The sequence below is a fragment of the Chelonoidis abingdonii genome, chromosome 7 (genome assembly GCF_003597395.2).
Source record: "Chelonoidis abingdonii isolate Lonesome George chromosome 7, CheloAbing_2.0, whole genome shotgun sequence".
NCBI lineage: Eukaryota > Metazoa > Chordata > Testudines > Testudinidae > Chelonoidis > Chelonoidis abingdonii.
In genome coordinates, this window is record NC_133775.1 from 11,351,993 (window position 1) to 11,371,250 (window position 19,258).

The 19,258-nt window shown below is 42.8% G+C and overlaps 1 protein-coding gene across 3 annotated transcripts in view; it reads right to left on the reverse strand.

The window, feature by feature from the left end:
* CC2D1B (coiled-coil and C2 domain containing 1B) overlaps positions 1-19,258 on the reverse strand; it is a 66,044-nt gene that overhangs the window by 9,782 nt on the left and 37,004 nt on the right. For all 3 annotated transcript variants that reach the window (XM_032768407.2, XM_032768405.2, XM_032768408.2), the window contains 8 exons: positions 16,426-16,598; positions 15,717-15,842; positions 11,184-11,242; positions 10,832-10,948; positions 10,168-10,241; positions 8,639-8,697; positions 5,928-5,979; positions 3,754-3,853 (listed from right to left, as the gene is read on the reverse strand). In XM_032768407.2, coding sequence (XP_032624298.1) covers positions 3,754-3,853; positions 5,928-5,979; positions 8,639-8,697; positions 10,168-10,241; positions 10,832-10,948; positions 11,184-11,242; positions 15,717-15,842; positions 16,426-16,598 — 760 coding nt within the window. The remainder of the gene's footprint in view (positions 1-3,753; positions 3,854-5,927; positions 5,980-8,638; positions 8,698-10,167; positions 10,242-10,831; positions 10,949-11,183; positions 11,243-15,716; positions 15,843-16,425; positions 16,599-19,258) is intronic.

Here is a 19,258-nt window from a genome sequence, read left to right on the forward strand (position 1 = left end):
TAACACAAGAGCCTGCAAAGACAGACCCCCATCTCTGATTAATTCTGGGGAGTCCATAGTGAGAATATGAAGTGTCTCACTCCAGGCCATGGCTTCAGAAGTTTCATTTGTTCAGAACCAATTTTAACAACATATTGCATCTGTCTTCTGCTTCCAGGCAGAGCATGAAATATTTTAACTTAATTTGGCCACAATCCACCATTTCTAAAGTAGACACATTTGAATAAGGAGCATATCCACAGTAAATATTCATTTACAAGGCACTGTAAGGAGTATGATGCCAAAAAATATAATAAGAGGATCTCTTGGCACACAGACTGGAAAGTTTATAAGCAAGAGTTGTGGGTAGACTTTAGGGTTGGAATGTATTAGGCAATGGGGCAGGTTCCAAATGAATGTTCTGAAGGAGAGTGAAAGTGTCACACTTCAGGAAAGATGTGGACAAACTGAAGAAACTCCAAAGAAAAGCAACAAAAATGACAAAAGGTTTAGAAAACCTGACCTATGAGGAAAAGTTTTTTTTTTTAAAAAAGCAGCATGCTTATTCTTGAGAAAAGACGACTGAGGGGGGACTTGATAATAGTCTTCAAATATGGTGAGGGCTGTAATCAGTTGTTTTCCATGTGCACTGAAGGTAGGACAAGAAGTAATGGGCTTAATCTGCAGCAAGGGAGGCTTAGGTTAGAAAGGTTTTCCTAAAATCTAACTACATCGCTACCTCGATATAACACCACCCGATATAATACAAATGTGGATATATTGTGGTAAAGCAGTGCTCCGGGTGCGGGGGTGGGGGCTGCGCACTCTGGTGGATCAAAGCAAGTTCAATATAACATAGTTTCACCTATAATGTGGTAAGATTTTTTGGCTCCCAAGGACAGTGCTATATCGAGGTAGAGGTGTGTAAGGGTAGTTTGGTTCTGGAATAGGCTTCCAAGGGAGGTTGTGGATTCTCCTTCATTGGAGGTTTTTAAAAACAGGTTGGACAAAACTCTGTCACAGATGGTCTAGGTTTACTTGGTTTTCCCTCAGCATAGGAGGCTGGATTACATGACCTCTTGAGGTCCCTTCCACTCCTACATTTCTATGATTCTAAGAGCTATGAGGGATACTTTCCGTCTGGAAAGGCTTTTAGACTTCAAAGGGCACTTTGAATGCAGTGAGACAGCCTGATGTATAAGACAACAAGGAGTTGATTCCTGGGCCAAATCACTGAGAGAGATGAGACCAAAGGAATAGTGTCTGCAGGTGTTTCTTTAAAAGAAACAACATCACCACTTCCTCACCATTGAGGGCAAGGGGGAGGTAGGCCCATATCCACAAAAAGTAAAGGAGAATGAGAAGCAGAGTGAGACACAGAAGACAGAGGAGCTGCCAGTATCTGAATAAGGAGCTAGCATCTTCTTCAGTAGCTCAGGCATTGTGGATAACCTGCTCGCAGAAGAGATGCTCCACAGCATTCTTACCTGGCTTGATAAAGACCTCATCTACATGCTGCTGGAATATGCCTGGAGAAAGCTGAGTAATGGCATTTCTTGCCCCACTCCTTTCCCTTACTGGCTGTCATTTCTGAAGAGGGTGGGGAAGGTGCTGCCCCATAAACCGCTCCTTAGAAACTCAAACAGATTTTTGTAGATACCAGTTACGAGGAGAATAAATCTCAAAACCAATCAACACAACCAGAGGGATTTAGTTTAAAATATTTTACAAATCTTATTAAAGGCTCTGGGCATGCTTAGAATGAAATTAATAGGCAGCAGGTTTAAAAACAAACTATAGAAAGTCCTTCACACAACGCACAGTCAACCTGTAGAACTCTTGCCAGGGTATGTTGTGAAAGCCAAAACTGTAACACAGTTCAGAAAAGAACTAGGTAAGTTCCCGGAAGATAGATTCATCAATGGCTATTAAGGGATGAAACACCGAGCTCTGTTCCCCCTTAGCCTCTGTTTGCCAGAAGCTGGAAGTGGACAACAGGGGATAGATCACTTGATTGCCTGTTCTGCTCATTCTCTTTGAAGCACCTGCCATTGGCCATTGTCAGAAGTCAGGATACTGGGCTAGATGGACCATTAGTCTGATCCAGCATGGCCATTCTTATGTTCTCTGCTGCAGAGGGACACACAGAGCTTGCCAGCTTCACATGCCTGGAAGCTCAGAGCTCTGGAGAGTTCTTCTCAAAGTGTATTTTAAAACCTGACCCAGAGCCACATACCTCCAGCTGCTAGGGGGATGGGAAATGCTCCTTGAGAAGACCATCAGGACATGTAGTGGACGAAGAAAGGTTAAGACAAATGTGAACTTTTTCAACAAAAATGGCTGTGAGGTACCCCAACACTAAAATCTTGAAACAACAGTGATAGTTGAGCAGTCAGTGATGATGTAGAAAAGGGGAGGAGACTCGGAGAGGAAGAGGAGAAGAATCAAACCTGCCTTCATTAGGGACATAAATGGAAGATTTAGATTTAAACAAAATAAGCTTTTTTAAAAAGTTAATATTTTCCTTGTTCATGAATTAACTTTTATAAACTGAAAGCAATTTCAGAACAGTTCTGCACGTGCCAGCAAGAGAAAAAGAACTGCACAAACAACACAGCCATTGAGATGGACAAAGGCCCATTATCCAACATCTTAGCTTAATAACGAGTCATTAATTTACCTCAGAATTAATAAATCTAGATCACTCCAGTACTAATGGATTCAAAATGAGCACAGAATTAGAACATTTTCTCTACACATTTTTAATTGTTAACTTCCTTTTCATCAGCTGTCTGTCTAGGTATTTCTAAGGCCCTCCAATCACTGTATTATCTGAGCTACTTGTTCATAGAAAGAAAAAAGGTGCATCTCATGTGTCGTTGAGATGGAGCCTTGTCTAGTGGTTAAGCACAGGACAGGGAGTTAGATGTGGATTCTCTTCATGGCTCTACCCTGGAATAGCTGTGACCTTTGGAAAGTCATTCAAACCTTGCTGTGCCTCAGTTTTCACATAAGACTGAGGTAAGTGGTATTCTCCAAGAGTGCTGTAAGGTTTAATTCACTAGTAATGGCTGAGGAGTGCTTTGAGATCCTCAGATACGGGTACTACAGAAGTGCAAAGAATTATAATTTGCAATTATTTATCATCTCTTTTACTATTAGTGATTTGTCAATAGATTACTAGATGTTTGTGTGTGGGTGAAAGAGATAGACCAGCAAGGGCCAAGTTTGATCATCTACTCAATTTGAGACTTAGATACAGCAGAACCTCAATAATCCACAAATCTCATGGTTTCACTCTATACCTCAAAGATCTTATGGCACCTCACTGCAGCTTTCTTCCACATCACCCAGATTTCATTACTTTATAAAGTTAACCCACACAACATTTAGTAGAATGCACTGAATGATCACAAATAGTTCAAACCAGGCAGCACTTATTAAAGTAACATGAACGAAACACATTCTGATGCTGTATCTTAAACTGGATTGGTCAAGGCTTGTTAAGTGGTAGAATGCAGTAACTGATAACTGAGTGCACATTAGTGAGGTTTTACTGTGTTTTGTAAGGGAAGTCAGGGTGCTCAGATACTCTTTGATGTAATCTGGAGACATGGTAGCATGACAGTTGTTTACTGCTCAACTGAAGAAAGAAAGGCAAATTAATTGAGTGTCATTCCTAAATTATGAACACTGGAAACAATTCTGTCATTTTGTTATCTCAGAAGTTCACTGCTACTGGGTCAGGATGGATAATAAAAGCCATAGTCTTACCCTTTGTGAAATATTTCAAACTTAATTCCCTTGGTCTGAATCACTCTTCGGAAGCCTCTGTGATTTCGGTTAATGGTCAACTTGAACAGCTGATCATATTCTAGAAACAGGAGGAAAAAAACATGAGAATTGTGAAAGTCATGAAATTAAGCGACTAGACCTTTTTCAGTGATGGACACATTGCATTCAGAACTTTCAGCCTACTGAAACTTGGCCCATATAATACCACTTCACGCTTACACAGCAACTTCTCTCTCAAAAGGCCAAGGCGGTTTCAAACGTTAATGAATTAAACCCCACAATACCCTTCATTATCATCATCCCCACTTTACATATCTGAAGAAGAGATTAAGTGATTTTCTCAAGATCACACAGCAAATCAGTGGCAGAACAAGGAACAAAAACACTTAGGTCTCCCAACTCTGTGCTTCAACCATAAACTATCCTTCCTGGAGAACAAGACAAATATCCAAAATGAGAGAGAAAAGATGACTGATTCAGGAAAATAAGGATAGCGGGCAATGTTTCACCAGCATAAATAACATCAGGGTAGTTATAAATCACCAGAGACAGAAACAATGGGACAGATTCCAATCTCAGCTACACTGTTGTAAATCCAGAGTACAAGACTAAGGAATAGGGATCTGACTTTTTTAACATGATTTTTGTAGCTACTATATCGAAAACTAGAAACAAAATGCTTTCAAATCTCAAGGGGGGAAAAAAAAAAAGCTTGGAATCCGAACCTCAAAGTTTATTACTCCCAGTCATAAATTAGTGTTTTGGAAACTCTATGCAATTCAAATGACAAGTGGTATGGGGATTAAAAAAAAGAGGATAAACAGAATGACACAAATTTAAAGTTGACCTGCAAAGGAAGAAGAATTGCGCTTGTAACTTGTTCTGCTTCTTTATTATGTATAAAGAAAGCCTGAAGGGATTTATTTATTTATTTTTAAGTTTTTCCTCCCATTTTTTTTTTATATTAGAAATAAGGTCTAGGCTGGAAGATTCTATGACAACTATTTAATTTAAATGGTAAATAAACATTTTGGATAAAAGAAACCTTTGTTAATGATCAAGTGCCTCTACCCCTTCAATTAAAGTGAGAACTCACAATACACATGCTTCTGAAACATCTAGCAAGTAGGTCCTCTTGCAAGAATCTAGGAAGACCAGACTTGACATTCCTGCTATTCAAAAAAAGGTAAAAACAAGTAGGGGAAAAACCCACAAAACTTGATTTAGAAAAAACAAAAGCAGCAAAGAGAGGCACAATTCCAATTTTTAAAAAGTCCTTTGCTAGTCATCTTTAAGATCTGCTGTGTTGGGAAGGCAACATTTCTAACATTAGCAGATCAATACAAATGATTAACATCATCAGTCAGGCTCATCCAGTCATTATCCTTGGAACAAATGATCAGAAAGGAAATAAAGAGTGATCTCTGAAGATTCGTAAGTGAATTATTTATGCATCCTTAATTTTTTATCTTTTTACTGATCTGTCGCCTAACAGGGCTACTATAGTAGCCCGAACCTACTGGATGTAGCAAAGGCTCAGTGGTACTGAGCAACAGGATCATTTGATTAAGAAGTGACATGAACAACGGCTCCCTGCACTGGGTGAGAGAGAGCGGGGATAGAAAGTTAAACTCCTACAGCAACTGGATTTACCCTGACAAGGCCTCTGGTAACTGAACAGAAAAGCACAGTCTGCTCTTCTAGCATGATTTACAGCAGGGGTAGGCAACCTATGGCATGTGTGCCAAAGGTGGCACGCGAGCCGGTTTTCAGTGGCACTCACACTGCAGTGTCCTGGCCACCAGCCCGGGGGGCTCTGCATTTTTATTTAATTTTAAATGAAGCTTCTTAAACATTTTAAAAACCTTATTTACTTTACATACAACAATAGTTTAGTTATATATTATAGATTTATAGAAAGAGACTGCCTAAAAATGTTAAAATATTTTACTGGCACACGAAACCTTAAATTAGAGTGAATAAACGAAGACTCATCATAGAATATCAGGGTTGGAAGGGACCTCAGGAAGTCATCTAGTCCAACCCCCTGCTCAAAGCAGGACCACTTGTGGCTTCCAGTGTGGGACTAGCCTGTACTCCAAAGTGGTTTTAAGGTGCAGTGTTTCACTCCCTCCCGCAGAACAGATACAAACCTGGAGAATTGGTATTTTTAATTACCGCTGTTTTACTTTTCTGAGCTTGCTCCTATTTAAATAAAAAAGAAAAAGAAAAAGAAAAAGAAAAAGCAACATTTACATAAAGCCATCAACCTTTTTTGCAAATACTGCTAATAAAAAGCAGCAAACTTTTTTTTAAACATATATGAAGTGCTTGAGTTGCCTGGCATCATAGCAAAGCTATTTGGTGCAAATGGAGAGAGCTGTCCCCAATTCTCTCTGATAAAAAGATTACAATAAAGTTAAAAGGTATACTGTATAATATTGTAGTGTGACCCTTCCTAATGTATGAAGAGAGACTTGGCCAGCCACAAGGAAAGCAATCAGTATGCTCTCCACTGGGGAAATGAAGATGGTGAGATGGTCAAACGACTGGACATACAATGATAAGAAACAAAATGAGGTTGTGAGGGGCCTAACATGGGTCACCCCAACTGAAGACAAGTTGAGGGAGGCAAAGCTACGTTGGTAATGGACATGTCCAGTGCAGACCTGAGAGTTGTACTGGAAGGATGGCCCTTGCAATGATCATGGATGGAAGATGACCAAGGGGAAAGCCAAAGACTTGGTACACGGACCAGATAGCAACAAACATTAGAAGAGACTAATCTGCATGTACAAACCAGGTGTACAATCACGAGTTTTGGAAGTAGGCTATACAAGACTCTGACCCTCCTAGGAGGGACTGGCAAGGTAGAAGAAGACAGACCTTGAGTTATAGGAGGTTATCAAGGGTAAAAACGGCATAGCCACATTTATGATTCCAATATTTCTATTTAATTGTGGTAACAAATTTAACTTTAGATCTAGAACTAGCCAAAAGGAAATAAACATAAGTGCTATAGATAAATTATATGGCCACACCTGATTCAACCCTCTCATCATAAAACTAATTGGTGCTGCTATGATACATGATAAACTATGCACATTCTACTAGACTATCATTCTATTCCTTCTACTTGAGCTGAAACAAGAAGCAGCTTTTGGTGCTGCACAAGGAGTCCAATGCAAGTCATTCAGGGAATTTGCCAACTATTATTCTTCCTGACAATGACTCTGCCACCAAAATGAATTAGCTTTTAACCCAAAGCAGAGTATAAGCTAAATGTCCTTGTTCACTCTCCAGAGAATGTGACCTAATTATCATAGCTACTTTGAAAAATTGATTCCAGCTATGAAGAAGAAATAGGTATATTTAATTTTTTGGCTAAGATGTAGTGATCTGGCTTTTTTAACACTGAAAATGAGAGATTAAAACCAGCTACACTGGCTCTATATGTATTACTTATAAAATTACACATACAGGCCTGATTTTGTTCTATTATGCTGGTGTAAATCAAATGGAGTGACTTCAGATTGACAACCACATAACTCAGATCAGAATATGGATCAGCCCAAGTCTCTTTTTTGCACTGGGTTTTTCTGCGGGTAATTTAATAAACTTCAGAGTACTACAAGTTCACCATGGGGTAAGAATCAAGTCCTGCATATTTAAAGACCTCTCAGGGGCTATGATCACATGCTGCTGAGAGCTAGAAAATTAGGGCTAAATGTTCTATACTGTTATAGAAATATTGCTCTGGGGAGTCAGTGATAGAAGCCCTGGTACATCTTATGGCATACATGCAGAGTCCCCTCTAGCACAGACTGCTGCACTCAGAAACTGGGGGAGAGGTACAGCACCATGCACCGAGGATGGAGTGGTAGATTTCACTTTTCATTTCCTGGTTTGCCTCACATTTTTGTTAAGACAGATAACTGACTCCCCACCTGTGTCAGCTTCTTTGGGGCCATCCCACCTCACAGGATAATGTATGTAATACCATATCAATCCACAGGATCCACAAACTGTCAACATTAAGACACACATACACGTATGTTGCAAAAAACAAAACAAAACAATCAATCCTGAATACAAGGTGTAGTCTGTGTGCAAAGTAACAGTATTTTAACAGTAACGGTATTTTAAAAACAAGTTAGACAAACGTCGGTCAAAGATGGTCTAGGTATACTTAATAAATAGGGGATGGACTAGAGATCTCTTGTGAGCCCTTTCAGCTCTGCATCTCCATGATTCTATTCCCAGGGATTCTCAACAAGATAGTTGGAAAGGAGGGGCTAGCACCAATGGTTTTCCAAAGAAAGAGGAGAAAATAAATCTGAAATCATTTTGGTGTTAGTATTCAAAGGTATGTGTGTGGGGGGACTTTCAAGGTCCAATAACATTTACATCTTTAGGGAGAGGGAGAACTTGAAAACTAAGTCTCAGAAGGCCCTAGTCAATATAATGACAAAAATACCCTGAATTTTACTAGCAATTATATAAACACAGACAAATCATCTGAGAAAAGGTTACTTATATAGGCCAGATCCTGTCCTCAGAGACCACAGTGGGAGTCACATGCATTTATATGAGGGTAAAGTTTTTTGTTCGTTTCTAAAACAAGCATCTAAAATGGCTGGAACTATTTATTTTTAATTTAAAAAAACAAAACAAAACAGGTTTGCTTTTAGGCTTGCAACTCAGTTATAATTCATAGCAAGCATTTACAACTTGTCAACTCCTGAAAGTAACAGGCCCACACCACCTCTAAGTTAAATCTGGCTCTATAAGCTATTAAGATAACATTGCTAAGTAATGCAAGGTTTTGGACTGAGGAACAGCAAAGGCCTAAACACACACTCACCGTGTTAGGGTAATGAAATTCAAATTTCACAAACGCATCCAAATCATTTGGTGTCACACCTGTGCAAGACAACAGTCCAACAGTCAACCCAGGGATTTTCAAAAGCACCCAATTGACTTTTATTAGGACTCATGGACCTAAATCACTTAGATGCTTTTAAAAACCCCATCCACTGGAACACCGACAATCAAAGGCAAACATTCTGCTAATGCTCTAGTTGGTTCTGAGCGCATACATAAACAGCAATTAAACCCCTATAATAAATAAGGGACCTAAGAATAATTTGTGTTGCTATGAGGCTGGGATGCTCTTGACATCTCCTGCTGGTGGGCTGATGAGAAACTAAAAGCAATCAAGCCATCTCAGAGTTTTGCAAAAATTTTACAACAAACCTTAAGTCTCATGAAATTTGGGTCCAGTTCTGAGCAAAGCTGGAACAACTTTAGGGTTCTGCCTTCAAAGCAGATGAAATTCTGCAGTTTAAATTGAGTTTTGTTTCAGTTTTTTGGAACTGAACTGAAACTTGGGGGCCTGAGCTAATATGAACTAAAATTAAAAAGATTTCAAAAGCTCTAAGTCAGCTAGGATTGTCAATTCTCTAATCGCACAAAACTGAACATCCTAGCCCCACCCCTTCCCCAAGGCTCCATCCCCGGCTCACTATATTCCCCCTCCCTCGGTGGCTCGCTCTCTTCCACTCTGGCTCACTTTCACTGGGCTGGGACAGGAGGCTGGGGTGCGGAAGGTGGTGAGGGCTCTAATTGGGGGTGCGGGCACCAGGATGGGGTCAGAAATGAGGGGCTCAGAGTGCAGGAGTGGGCTGCAGGTTAGAGCAGGGAGTTGGATTGCAGGGGTGGAGGGCATCGTCTGGGGGTGTGGGCTCTGGGGTGGGGCTGGGGATGAGGGGCTTGGGGTGCAGGAGGGGGTTCTGGGTTTGGGGACTCAGGTCTAGGACAGTATGTTGGGACAAGGCTTACCTCGAGTGGCTCCCCATCAGTGGCACAGCAGGGGGGGGCTAAGGTAGGCTTCCTGCCTATCCTGACTCTTCGCTGTGCCCCAGAAGCAGCCAGCAGGTCCATCTCCTAGGTGGAGGTGTGCAGGCGGCTCTGCACGCTGCTCGCACCCGCAGGCACCGCCCTGGAGTTCCTACTGTCCCAAGGCTCTCGGTGAATGGGAGTGCAGAGCTGGTACTCGGGGCAGAGGCAGCACATGGAGCCCCATTGCCACCTCCTGCCTAGGAGCTGGACTTGCTGACTGCTTCTGGGGCACAACTCAGAGCAGAGAAGGTATGGACTAGCCTGCCTTAGCTCAGCAGTACCGCCGTCTGGTCTTTTAACAACCCAATCGGTGGTGCTGACCAGAGCTACCAAGGTCCCTTTTCAACTGGGTGTTCCAGTAGAAAATCAGACACCTGGTCACTCTAAAGTCACCGTATTATCCCTAGGGCGAAGAAATTTCATTCCCCACCACTAACCTCCCTATGGTCTAAGAGATAGGCTAGAGATCAGGGTATGTTTCCTGTTCATTACCTGGGGGAACTGGCAGGTTTATTCCCCTGACAATGATAAGATGCATTTCCGTACTGTTGAGTTCAGAAAATATCCTGGAGAGGGGGAGGGAAGAAGAGATACAAAACACAGGTTCAGTCCAGTAGCCTGGCATTTCCTAACCCACTGTAAGGCCAGGATTCCACTGCTGTAGTTCAGAGATATGATACTTGGCAAACATGAAGAGGAATGAGAATCCTGGTGAAAAGCCTATTTCTACATAAATCTCAACCCAAGAACTGGAGAGGAGAGGGAAGGCAAAGTGGAAACAGGCAAAGACATCAGTTTTTTGGTTCTGTGTTGGATCTGGGTTACAGATAGCATTGTGAAGGATGCCAAAGACAGGATCCTCAAAGACATCAGTTCTAGGGGGAAAAGAAGGGTTAAAGCAGGAAGAGTTGGTGGAAAATGCAGCTGGATTTATCTTTGCAATAAAGAGAGCTAAAATGGAAGTTGTGAAACAGCTACTTAATAAATCTGAAGAAGCCTTAAAATTTTAGACGTCTTTTCTTAGGAATGTGGAGCAGTTCTGAGTGCCTACCTCTTGTTGGCCCTGATGGGAGTTAAAACCCTCTATCCCCTGTACATGGACTAAAAATTAGTATCCCATACCAGTCTGCCAATGACATCCTTTGACTTTTCGTACCTTATTATTTTAAAGGTTCTCTCCTCAAAGTGATGGCTGGGGGGATCCATCCCCTGGGCCTGTGCAAGTTGCAGAATCTCCAGGTCCTTTTTACACCCTTGTGCAAGTTTTTCAAACCTGTAAAGCAGTGGTGGAGACCACCCAAGGACAGTACACAGTATTTCACTGGGTAGAAGACACAGACTGAGTCACTCAGCTCCACCACCTCATACCACAAGTAAATCAGTGACCAACAGCCCACAAACACCAATCTCCTTTTGTACTGGAAAGCATGGCAGCCCCTGCTCTGGGTAGACCCAGCGAAGAAATGACCACATGATGTGATAAATACAGAGGGTGGCAGCAGACTTACCGGCTTGTTTCAGTTATGTTTCCCAGATGCATGAACTGCCTGGAATACTGCAAACATTTCTATTAAAAGAAAAAATAAGTAAGAACGATTATCCCATGATACACATCTCTGAAGAAAGATTTCAGATTGAGGAGCTGCATGTTACAGAGAAGGGAAACGGAAGAGGAAGAGAAGAGATTACTCACGCTGTGCAGTAACTGAGATTCTTCGAGATGTGTCTCCCTATGGGTACTCCACTGGTAGATGCAGCAGTGCCCCCTGTGCCCAGGATCAGAGATCTTCATCAGTAGTGCCTATCGGACCGCACATGCGCATCTCCCCCTCTTGCATCGTGTGCAGGACGTATATATAGCTCTGTGCGGTCTGATCGCCCCCAGTTCCTTCTCTGCCGCAGAGCTTATGTTTTCGGCTCTGGAGCAGAGGGCAGGAGGGTGGGTAGTGGAACTCCCATAAGGGGACACATCTCAAAAAACCTCAGTTATTGCACAGAGTGAGTAACCTCCTCTTCTTCTGTGAGTGATGTACCTATGGGCGCTCCACTTGCAGGTGACTAAAAGCAGTGCCCCTCATTGGAGTGTGGTTGATGAACAGGCCTTGCATCCAAACAGATCTTGAGGTTTCCTATCTCTATCTGGACTATTAGAACGGGATTGGAATTGATAGCCTCTCTCTTGCACCACACTGACCACCAGAGAATTTGAGATAGGGTGCGAAAATAAGGATTCCGAATCCTTCCCCGCAACATAGTATTTCCTGTTGCTGCATTTGTAGGTTGGCGGATAGGCGCTGGGGTCTGCCACAAAACCTTTGTGGGGCTTGAGAAGAGCCTCACTGATTGCAGTGGGATCTTGGGAGAAGAGGATGTATGAAGTAGATCCAGCAGTTTATGCTGCTGGTCTTTAACTTCCTCCAGCAGGATCTGTAACGATTCTGCAACCCTGCATAATAACTTCTGAAAGTGTCTGAAGTCGTCGTCAGATGTGGGTGGTGGGGGCATGATAGCCTCATCAGGTGAAGATGAAAAACTTAAGGTTGGTGGAGCTTCCTCCTCCTCATGTTTTTCCTTTTGTTCTTCCTGTTCAGTTGGTACCAGCTAGTTCAACCTCTTAAGGGTGAGAGACCGATGGAGAATGGAGAGGTGTAGGTCTCTGTTCATACTCCCTGGTAGGGTTCACGAACTGTGCCCTGTATACAGCCCAATGGTCATAATATGGACAGTTTGGTGGGAGTGTCACATGTGGTTGCATCCACAGTGGCCACTGCCAGGCTTGAGGACCAGCGGGAGATTGTATATAGTGAGGATAGGCAGTTACGAGTTGCCCTGTAGTCAAGGAAATAGAGCCCTCGCCTCTTCCTCATCACTAGGGAAGGGAGGTGCCATTCTTGGTGGAGAGGGAGGAGCAGTGAGAGTCTGGAGAGGAAGGTGAAAGTGAGGGAGGTCACACTGCATAAGAGGAGACTCAAGAGTGTCAGAGACCAACAGGTCCATTGGGTATATAAAGTCTTGTGGAAGGAGAAGATGGATCATCGGTGCTGATGGAAGACATAACGCCGAAGGAAGGTGTATGTCCCTGAGACATCTGTAGATGACGCTGGAGGCTAGGCCGGTGCTGCTGGTTTGCTCAGTGCTGCTGACTAGGTCGGTGCCAACAATTTCGCTAGTGCCGAGGTCTTACTTGGTGCCCAGAGTATTGTTGGTACCAGAAACGGCACTGGTGCAGGGACTCCTGAGGGTGGCTTGGCTTGGTCCCCCTAGAGTTGGGAAATACTGCCAAGGTCCTTAGGTCTGCTTGGTAAAAACCGTTTAGACCATTTCTTTGACCATTTCTCACTGGAGCTATGTCCCCTGTCAGATGAGGCTGAGGTAACAGACCTCGCTGGGGATAGCGTTCTGGTGGGCTGTGCCTCAGACTGTGAGGAGGAAACCCGTTTCTTGACATCCAAATGAGCAAGGGATGACATTCTCCTCAGGGGACAGGAAGAGTGAGGATAAGCAGAAGATCTGGCAGAGCATGAGGGCCGCTCTGGGGAAGAGTCTGGGCCGGGTTCAATGCCAGCCAAAGCAAATTCTATATAAGGAGGAGTTTCAATCTAATGTCCTGGTCCCTTCTGGTCCTGGGTGTCAGGCCAAGGGGACACTGTGGGAACACTTTGCAGGACATGTCTGTGAAGTTACACCCCACATTCTTCATAGAAATCTTGTTATAATATGAATACGGCAAAACTAAAATATATTTGATGCAAGATGGGTCATGTGAGGTATCACTGAAAAGGTTATGATCCACTAAATGTGTTTATCCAGTCTGTATGCACGTGTCACTTCTGTATCTGACATTAGGAGTATAGACTATGTAACAATTACAACTGTGTGTGTACTTGGGGGAACGCCCACCAGACAGTAGGTAATCAGCCTGAATGAGCCATTTAAGATGGACAATAGAACTTTGAAGATACTAATCTCCCACCTTCCTGAGGAGCTTCCTGGGATGTTGCTCTGACACTGCAGGGTCATCTGATGATGTCACCTGGTACAGAATACCACCTCAGACACTGCTGGTATTTTTCCACTGGAAACAAAGGGTTCCTACCTTATGTAAATTCTATTTAAGGTTGGGGAGTAGGGCAATCAGGACTCTTCTCCATTGCTTCCCCATACAAGAAGGAAGATTGCTAAAAACACCTGAAGGGAAAGGCAGGGGCTGAGTCTGACAAGAGAAATAAGAGGAACTCCAAGCTAGAGAAACTCTGCAACCTGCCTAAAACAACATTTAGGGTGTGAAATTACATTTTGTTACCTATTTCTTGAGTGTATTCAGCTTAATGTGTGTGTTTTGTTTTATTTGCTCAGTAATCTGCTTTGTGCTGCTATTTGCTATCCCTTTTATCACTTAAAATTTACCTTTTGTAGTTAAAAAACTTATTTTTTGTTTATTACAAATCCCAATTTGTACAATTCATATCTGGGGGAGCAAAAAGCTATGGATATTTCTCTCCACACTGAGGGAGGGGGCAATTTTTATGAGTCTGCACTGTGCAGATCTCGCTATACAGCACAATACAATACTATTTTGGGTTTACACGAGTGCTGAGTAAATCCCTAAGCCGAGTCTTTGCACACAGAGCTGATTTCAATCTGTGTCTGAAGCTGGGTGTGGCCTTACCTGTGTGTGCGCTAGAGAAGGCTTGAGGGCCTGGCACAGCTCGGACAGGGTGAGGAAACCCAGGCTGGTGGAATGGATGGAACCAGTGTGACCCCAAAACATCATCAGGTGGCACCCTGGACAGGGGGTTCAATCCATCACAGTGTCCCTCTCCCAGAGGGCGGATACATTGAGTGTGGCCATCTGTTACAGGGAAGGCGGCCCCGCAAGAAATGTGCCTCTTAAACCCGGAGGATCTGGGCATAAGGGTGGAGGGAAAGGCTTCCCAGTCAGGAAGGGCAGGAAACAGGGAAAAACAGAAACTCAAACTATTAAAGAACTTTAAAGGTAAAGATAAAATAAATAATAATTAAAAAAAACTTGTCCTTTCCTCTATAGAAAAAGAAAAAAAAAGATTTAATTTTTTTATTGAAGTTGATGTTTAAAATTAAATAGACACAAGTTAAGAGGGAAGGTATTGTACATCTGGGGTCAGGCTTGAGTTATGAGGGATTACAGGTATCGGTTGCAAGGGTGAAGACATGCATACATATCACATAACCGGCACAGACCCAGACTGGCGTGCAAGAGTTTTTAAAGTGTCAGTGGATAAGTGGGCTCGGGTACTACATTGCTGCACATTCCGTCCCAGACCAGAAGCGGTGAAGAGGGAACTGAGGGCGGTCGGATTGCACAGCGCTATATATATTTATTTATTTCCAAGCACAGCACAACAGGGGGAGGCTCATGTACATGCAATCCGATGGGAACTGCTGATGAATATCTCTGAGCCCAGCCACAGGGGGCACTGCTGCACCTACAAGTGGAGCACCCATACGGACATCGCTCAAACAACTCCTCCCAGTTTGTCCAAATCTCTACAGGTGACTCCACACACACACACACATATCCATTTAAAAAAAATAAAAAAAATACAAACCCAAATACAGTGTTCACTTAGTTTTCTCTGCCCGCTGTCACTTTTTCCTCTAATAGTTTTAGACATGGCATTCACCCCAGGATTAGCTGTGCCCTAAGGATTAAGGCTAATGTTTTCAAACTTGGATGTCCAAAATAAGACACCTAAACCAATGGCCTGATTTGCAGCAGTGCACAGCACAAGGGCTCCCACTGACTTCAAATGGGAAGTACCTCTGAAAACCAGGCCACTGATTCAGGCGCTTAACTATAAATACCATATTTGAAAATGCTGGCCAAACGGCTTACATAAAAATCAACATTTTTAAATAGGAGCCGAAAATCCTAACGAAACAATGATGGGATCATGATCACACCAGCAGCAAAAGTCAAAGAAACACTATAAACCATACGAAGCATTTCTTCCATCACTGCATTCTTAAATAATGATGCACTGAATGGAAAAGGCAGTTACCTCATGCTGGTCCTTTAGCAGTTTTATGAGCTGAGTGTACACCTCTTCTGCCTTCTGAGAGAGTTTGACATCCTCATGGTGTATGAAGATAAAGTCACTCTCGTCATCTGTAGGGGGTGATGGTAGCTGCACAATACCACACAACATGGCACATCAGAGCTCCTTGCAGGAATACAGAAGCAGAACAATAGCAGCAAGAGGGGATGGGAAAAGTGTGACGAGATCAGGGAAGGTGGGTGCGGACAGTGGTAAAAGGATATGGCATCTCTCACTCTAGGTCACTGGTTCCAATCCATCTGTTAGTTGCCATCAAGTGATGACTGCCCATGGAATATGAGCTGGTGGTCTCAGCTCAGCTGTTAAGATTACAGTTATTTGTCTCAAAATGGCATCTTTGAGGCCAGGAAGCAAATGGGTCATTGAGCCTAAACTCCCCACTCCCCCACAGAGGTGGTTCCTCCAGGTCAGGATCAGGCACTTTTAGGTTGTAAGGGAGGAGGAGGAGGAGGAACAGCACTATGACTGGAGCTTGCACTGCCATTGCCTGTTCTGTAGCTATGTGGAAAACATCAATCTGGCACCTTTCACCAGCACTGAATTCACATGAGAAACATTAAGTTTTAAAGCATTCTTAGATTTATGCAAGCAACAGGACATTTGCGATGCCCAAGGAGCAAAGCAGAACATTTTGTTTATAGTCTCTACTAACCTTGGAAATATCAACAGATTTGCCGCTTTTTGCCAGCTCAATCTTTGGGTCTAAGTTCTTTGCTGTCCTGAGATACAGCTTGGCTTGTTCAAGGTCATTCTGCTGCTTTGCTTTGATCGCAGCTTTCAAGTATTGTTTCTTCCTGTTCTCCAGAAATTCTAGCTGTTCACTTGCTGAAAAGGAACAGCTATATAAAAAACACTTATCTGACATAACCACGTCAATGCAGCATGTTCATTCTGTTTGATTTATACCGTGGAACGAATCAGAGCCCAGCTACCAGCTGAAAACACTTGCCTGTGTGTTTGATATGCAATAGTCACACCATGGTTAGTTCACTTGTATACTAGTACAAAAAATGGAAATTAGTATTATTTTTGTACTAAAATTAAATTTAAATTAATAGAGATATCCTATCTCCTAGAACTGGAAGGGACCTCGAAAGGTCATCGAGTCCAGCTCCTTGTCTTCACTAGCAGGACCAAGTACTGATTTTGCCTCAGATCACTAGGTGGCCCCCTCAAGGACTGAACTTACAACCCTGGGTTTAGCAGGCCAACGCTCAAACCAAGTACAAGTGAACTAACCATGGTGTGACTATTGGTCCATCAAGGAATCCTAAAGAAATTTACAAAACCAACAAACTTTTATTTAAAGCACTACAATAAACCTGTGAGGTAGGGACAAATTATTGTCTCCATTTTACAGAAGGGGAAACAGAGGTTAAATGACTCATGCAAGGCTACTGAAGACCCGTGAAAGTCAGCAGCAGAACTGGATTTAAAACTTGAGCTAACTTCCCAGTTCCATGTTCTCTCTTCTAAAAACACCTCATAATTGAATGATGCGTTATCTGTATATATGCATGCAATACATTGTATACTTTCTTTACACATACTTTTCTTCTCTCTCAATTTACCAGAGAAAGCAAACACATTGACCTCAATGACAAAAGAGCAATTACTTCATTGGAAGGCACACTGAGACCACAATCATCCTAGCTCATCCCTCTTCCTGCCTTTTAATACCCCACTGTTACTACTACTTGGGGCACCTCCATCCCTGAGCAGCTGGTACAGTTTTAAGACTCAGGAAGGATTGATTTACATCATCTGTGCACCATATCCTACTTTCTCCACACTTTTCTTGGCATAGAGGGTGTAGCGTAGTGAGTTGACTACCTAGGTTTCCCTAGAGTCTCACACTGTGCCCATCTACTGCAGCATCCAAATGCAATTACACAAGTTATACACTTGCAGGAGGTAGTTTTCTCACCATACAAATACACAGAGCAGGCTGAAAGCACTATTAACAGCAGAAAGAATATACTGACTGACATTTAGTCCCATCTTCACAGTGGAGCTGGCAGCATCACTGTTATGCGTAATTTGCCCAGTCATCCAAATCCAAACCAATCAGACAATGTTGCTTGCTCTGGTTTTAACTGAGTCAAAGCAGCCAGAACAGAGCGTGCTCAGTGGGGTTTAGAGAAGGAAAAAGGTATTTTCACGCAGCCTCTGCTGAGAGTGGACTGAGCAAAACCTTGCTATCCCTCTGCACCCCTATCTTTCATAGTGGGTGCCTTTGCATTGAGGGCCTTAAATGAAGCTGCCTTTTCCAAATGCATCATCCTGCAAGAGGAGAAGAGACATACCAGCTCAGGGATGCTCCAGCTTTGCTCCACTGAAGGGCACTTTGGTAGGGGAGCCTAAAGCCAGTTTATATACACAGCAAGATGAGCATGGCATGGTATCACATCATCTCTGACATATGTGAAGTATGGGCAGCTGAGGGCAGCACTGTATGACTCTGAGGGCCACACTTGGCTTGTGCAGGGCACATGTTGTTTAGCCTGATCTAGCTTTACTAAAGCTAGATACTGGCACCTCCGGCAGGGTGAATATGTCCAGGTTCCTGGTACTCTTTTTTTTTTTTTTTTTTTAATAACACCACAGAACAATTAAACCACTGAGGAGAGACTTGTGGGCAAGCGCTCCACAACAACCATCAACTGGGCTGGAGAGACCAGGTATTATCTTAATATTTGAATGAAAGGGAGAGGAGCCTCAATTCCATAACTGACTAATTACATCTGCAGCATTCCACTTATACACTGAAATGATCATTAAGATTGCAGCAACAGCAGCAAAAATGGGGAAGCTAAATCTAACGCAGATTCACAGATTTTAAGGCTTGACAGACCATATATACTGATAATCTAGCCTGACCTACATAACACACACCACAGAATTTCACTCAGAAGAGAGGATGGTGTGAGCTAGTTGCTATAGCATTCAGTAACACATCCTCACTCTCAAAAAGTTCTCCATTACACAATGGCCAGGGGGGCTCTGTGAAAGATGTGCTTTGTTTTGAAGAATTTTCCAAATGTAGAATGAGAAAAGAAGACTAGGCTTATGATTAAAGGCTCAGCATTGGCAATCAAGAAGCCTGGATCCCATTCCCAGTAAGCCACAAGCTTACTGTGCAGCTCGGCATGTCAAACTTATCCACTTTGCCTCTGTTTTCCCAACAGTAAAATGAATATTGTACAGGCAGGCATTTACTGACCTGACAGGAAGGTAATAAGGATTAATTCATTACCTTTTGTGAGCCACTTTGAGATTCTCAGATGGAAAGAAATAGAGAAACATTGTGCATTAGCCACTGTATGACACATGATACTGCAATCAATCAGCCAGCTGTCTGGACTAGCAAGCTCAACAAGCTTGTGTGAATTCATTTTGAGTTCCGTAGTCAGCAGAGATGCCTCAGTTAAGCATTATGAATCAATAAACGTATTGCATCAGAATTAATGAACCCATCATCTTTC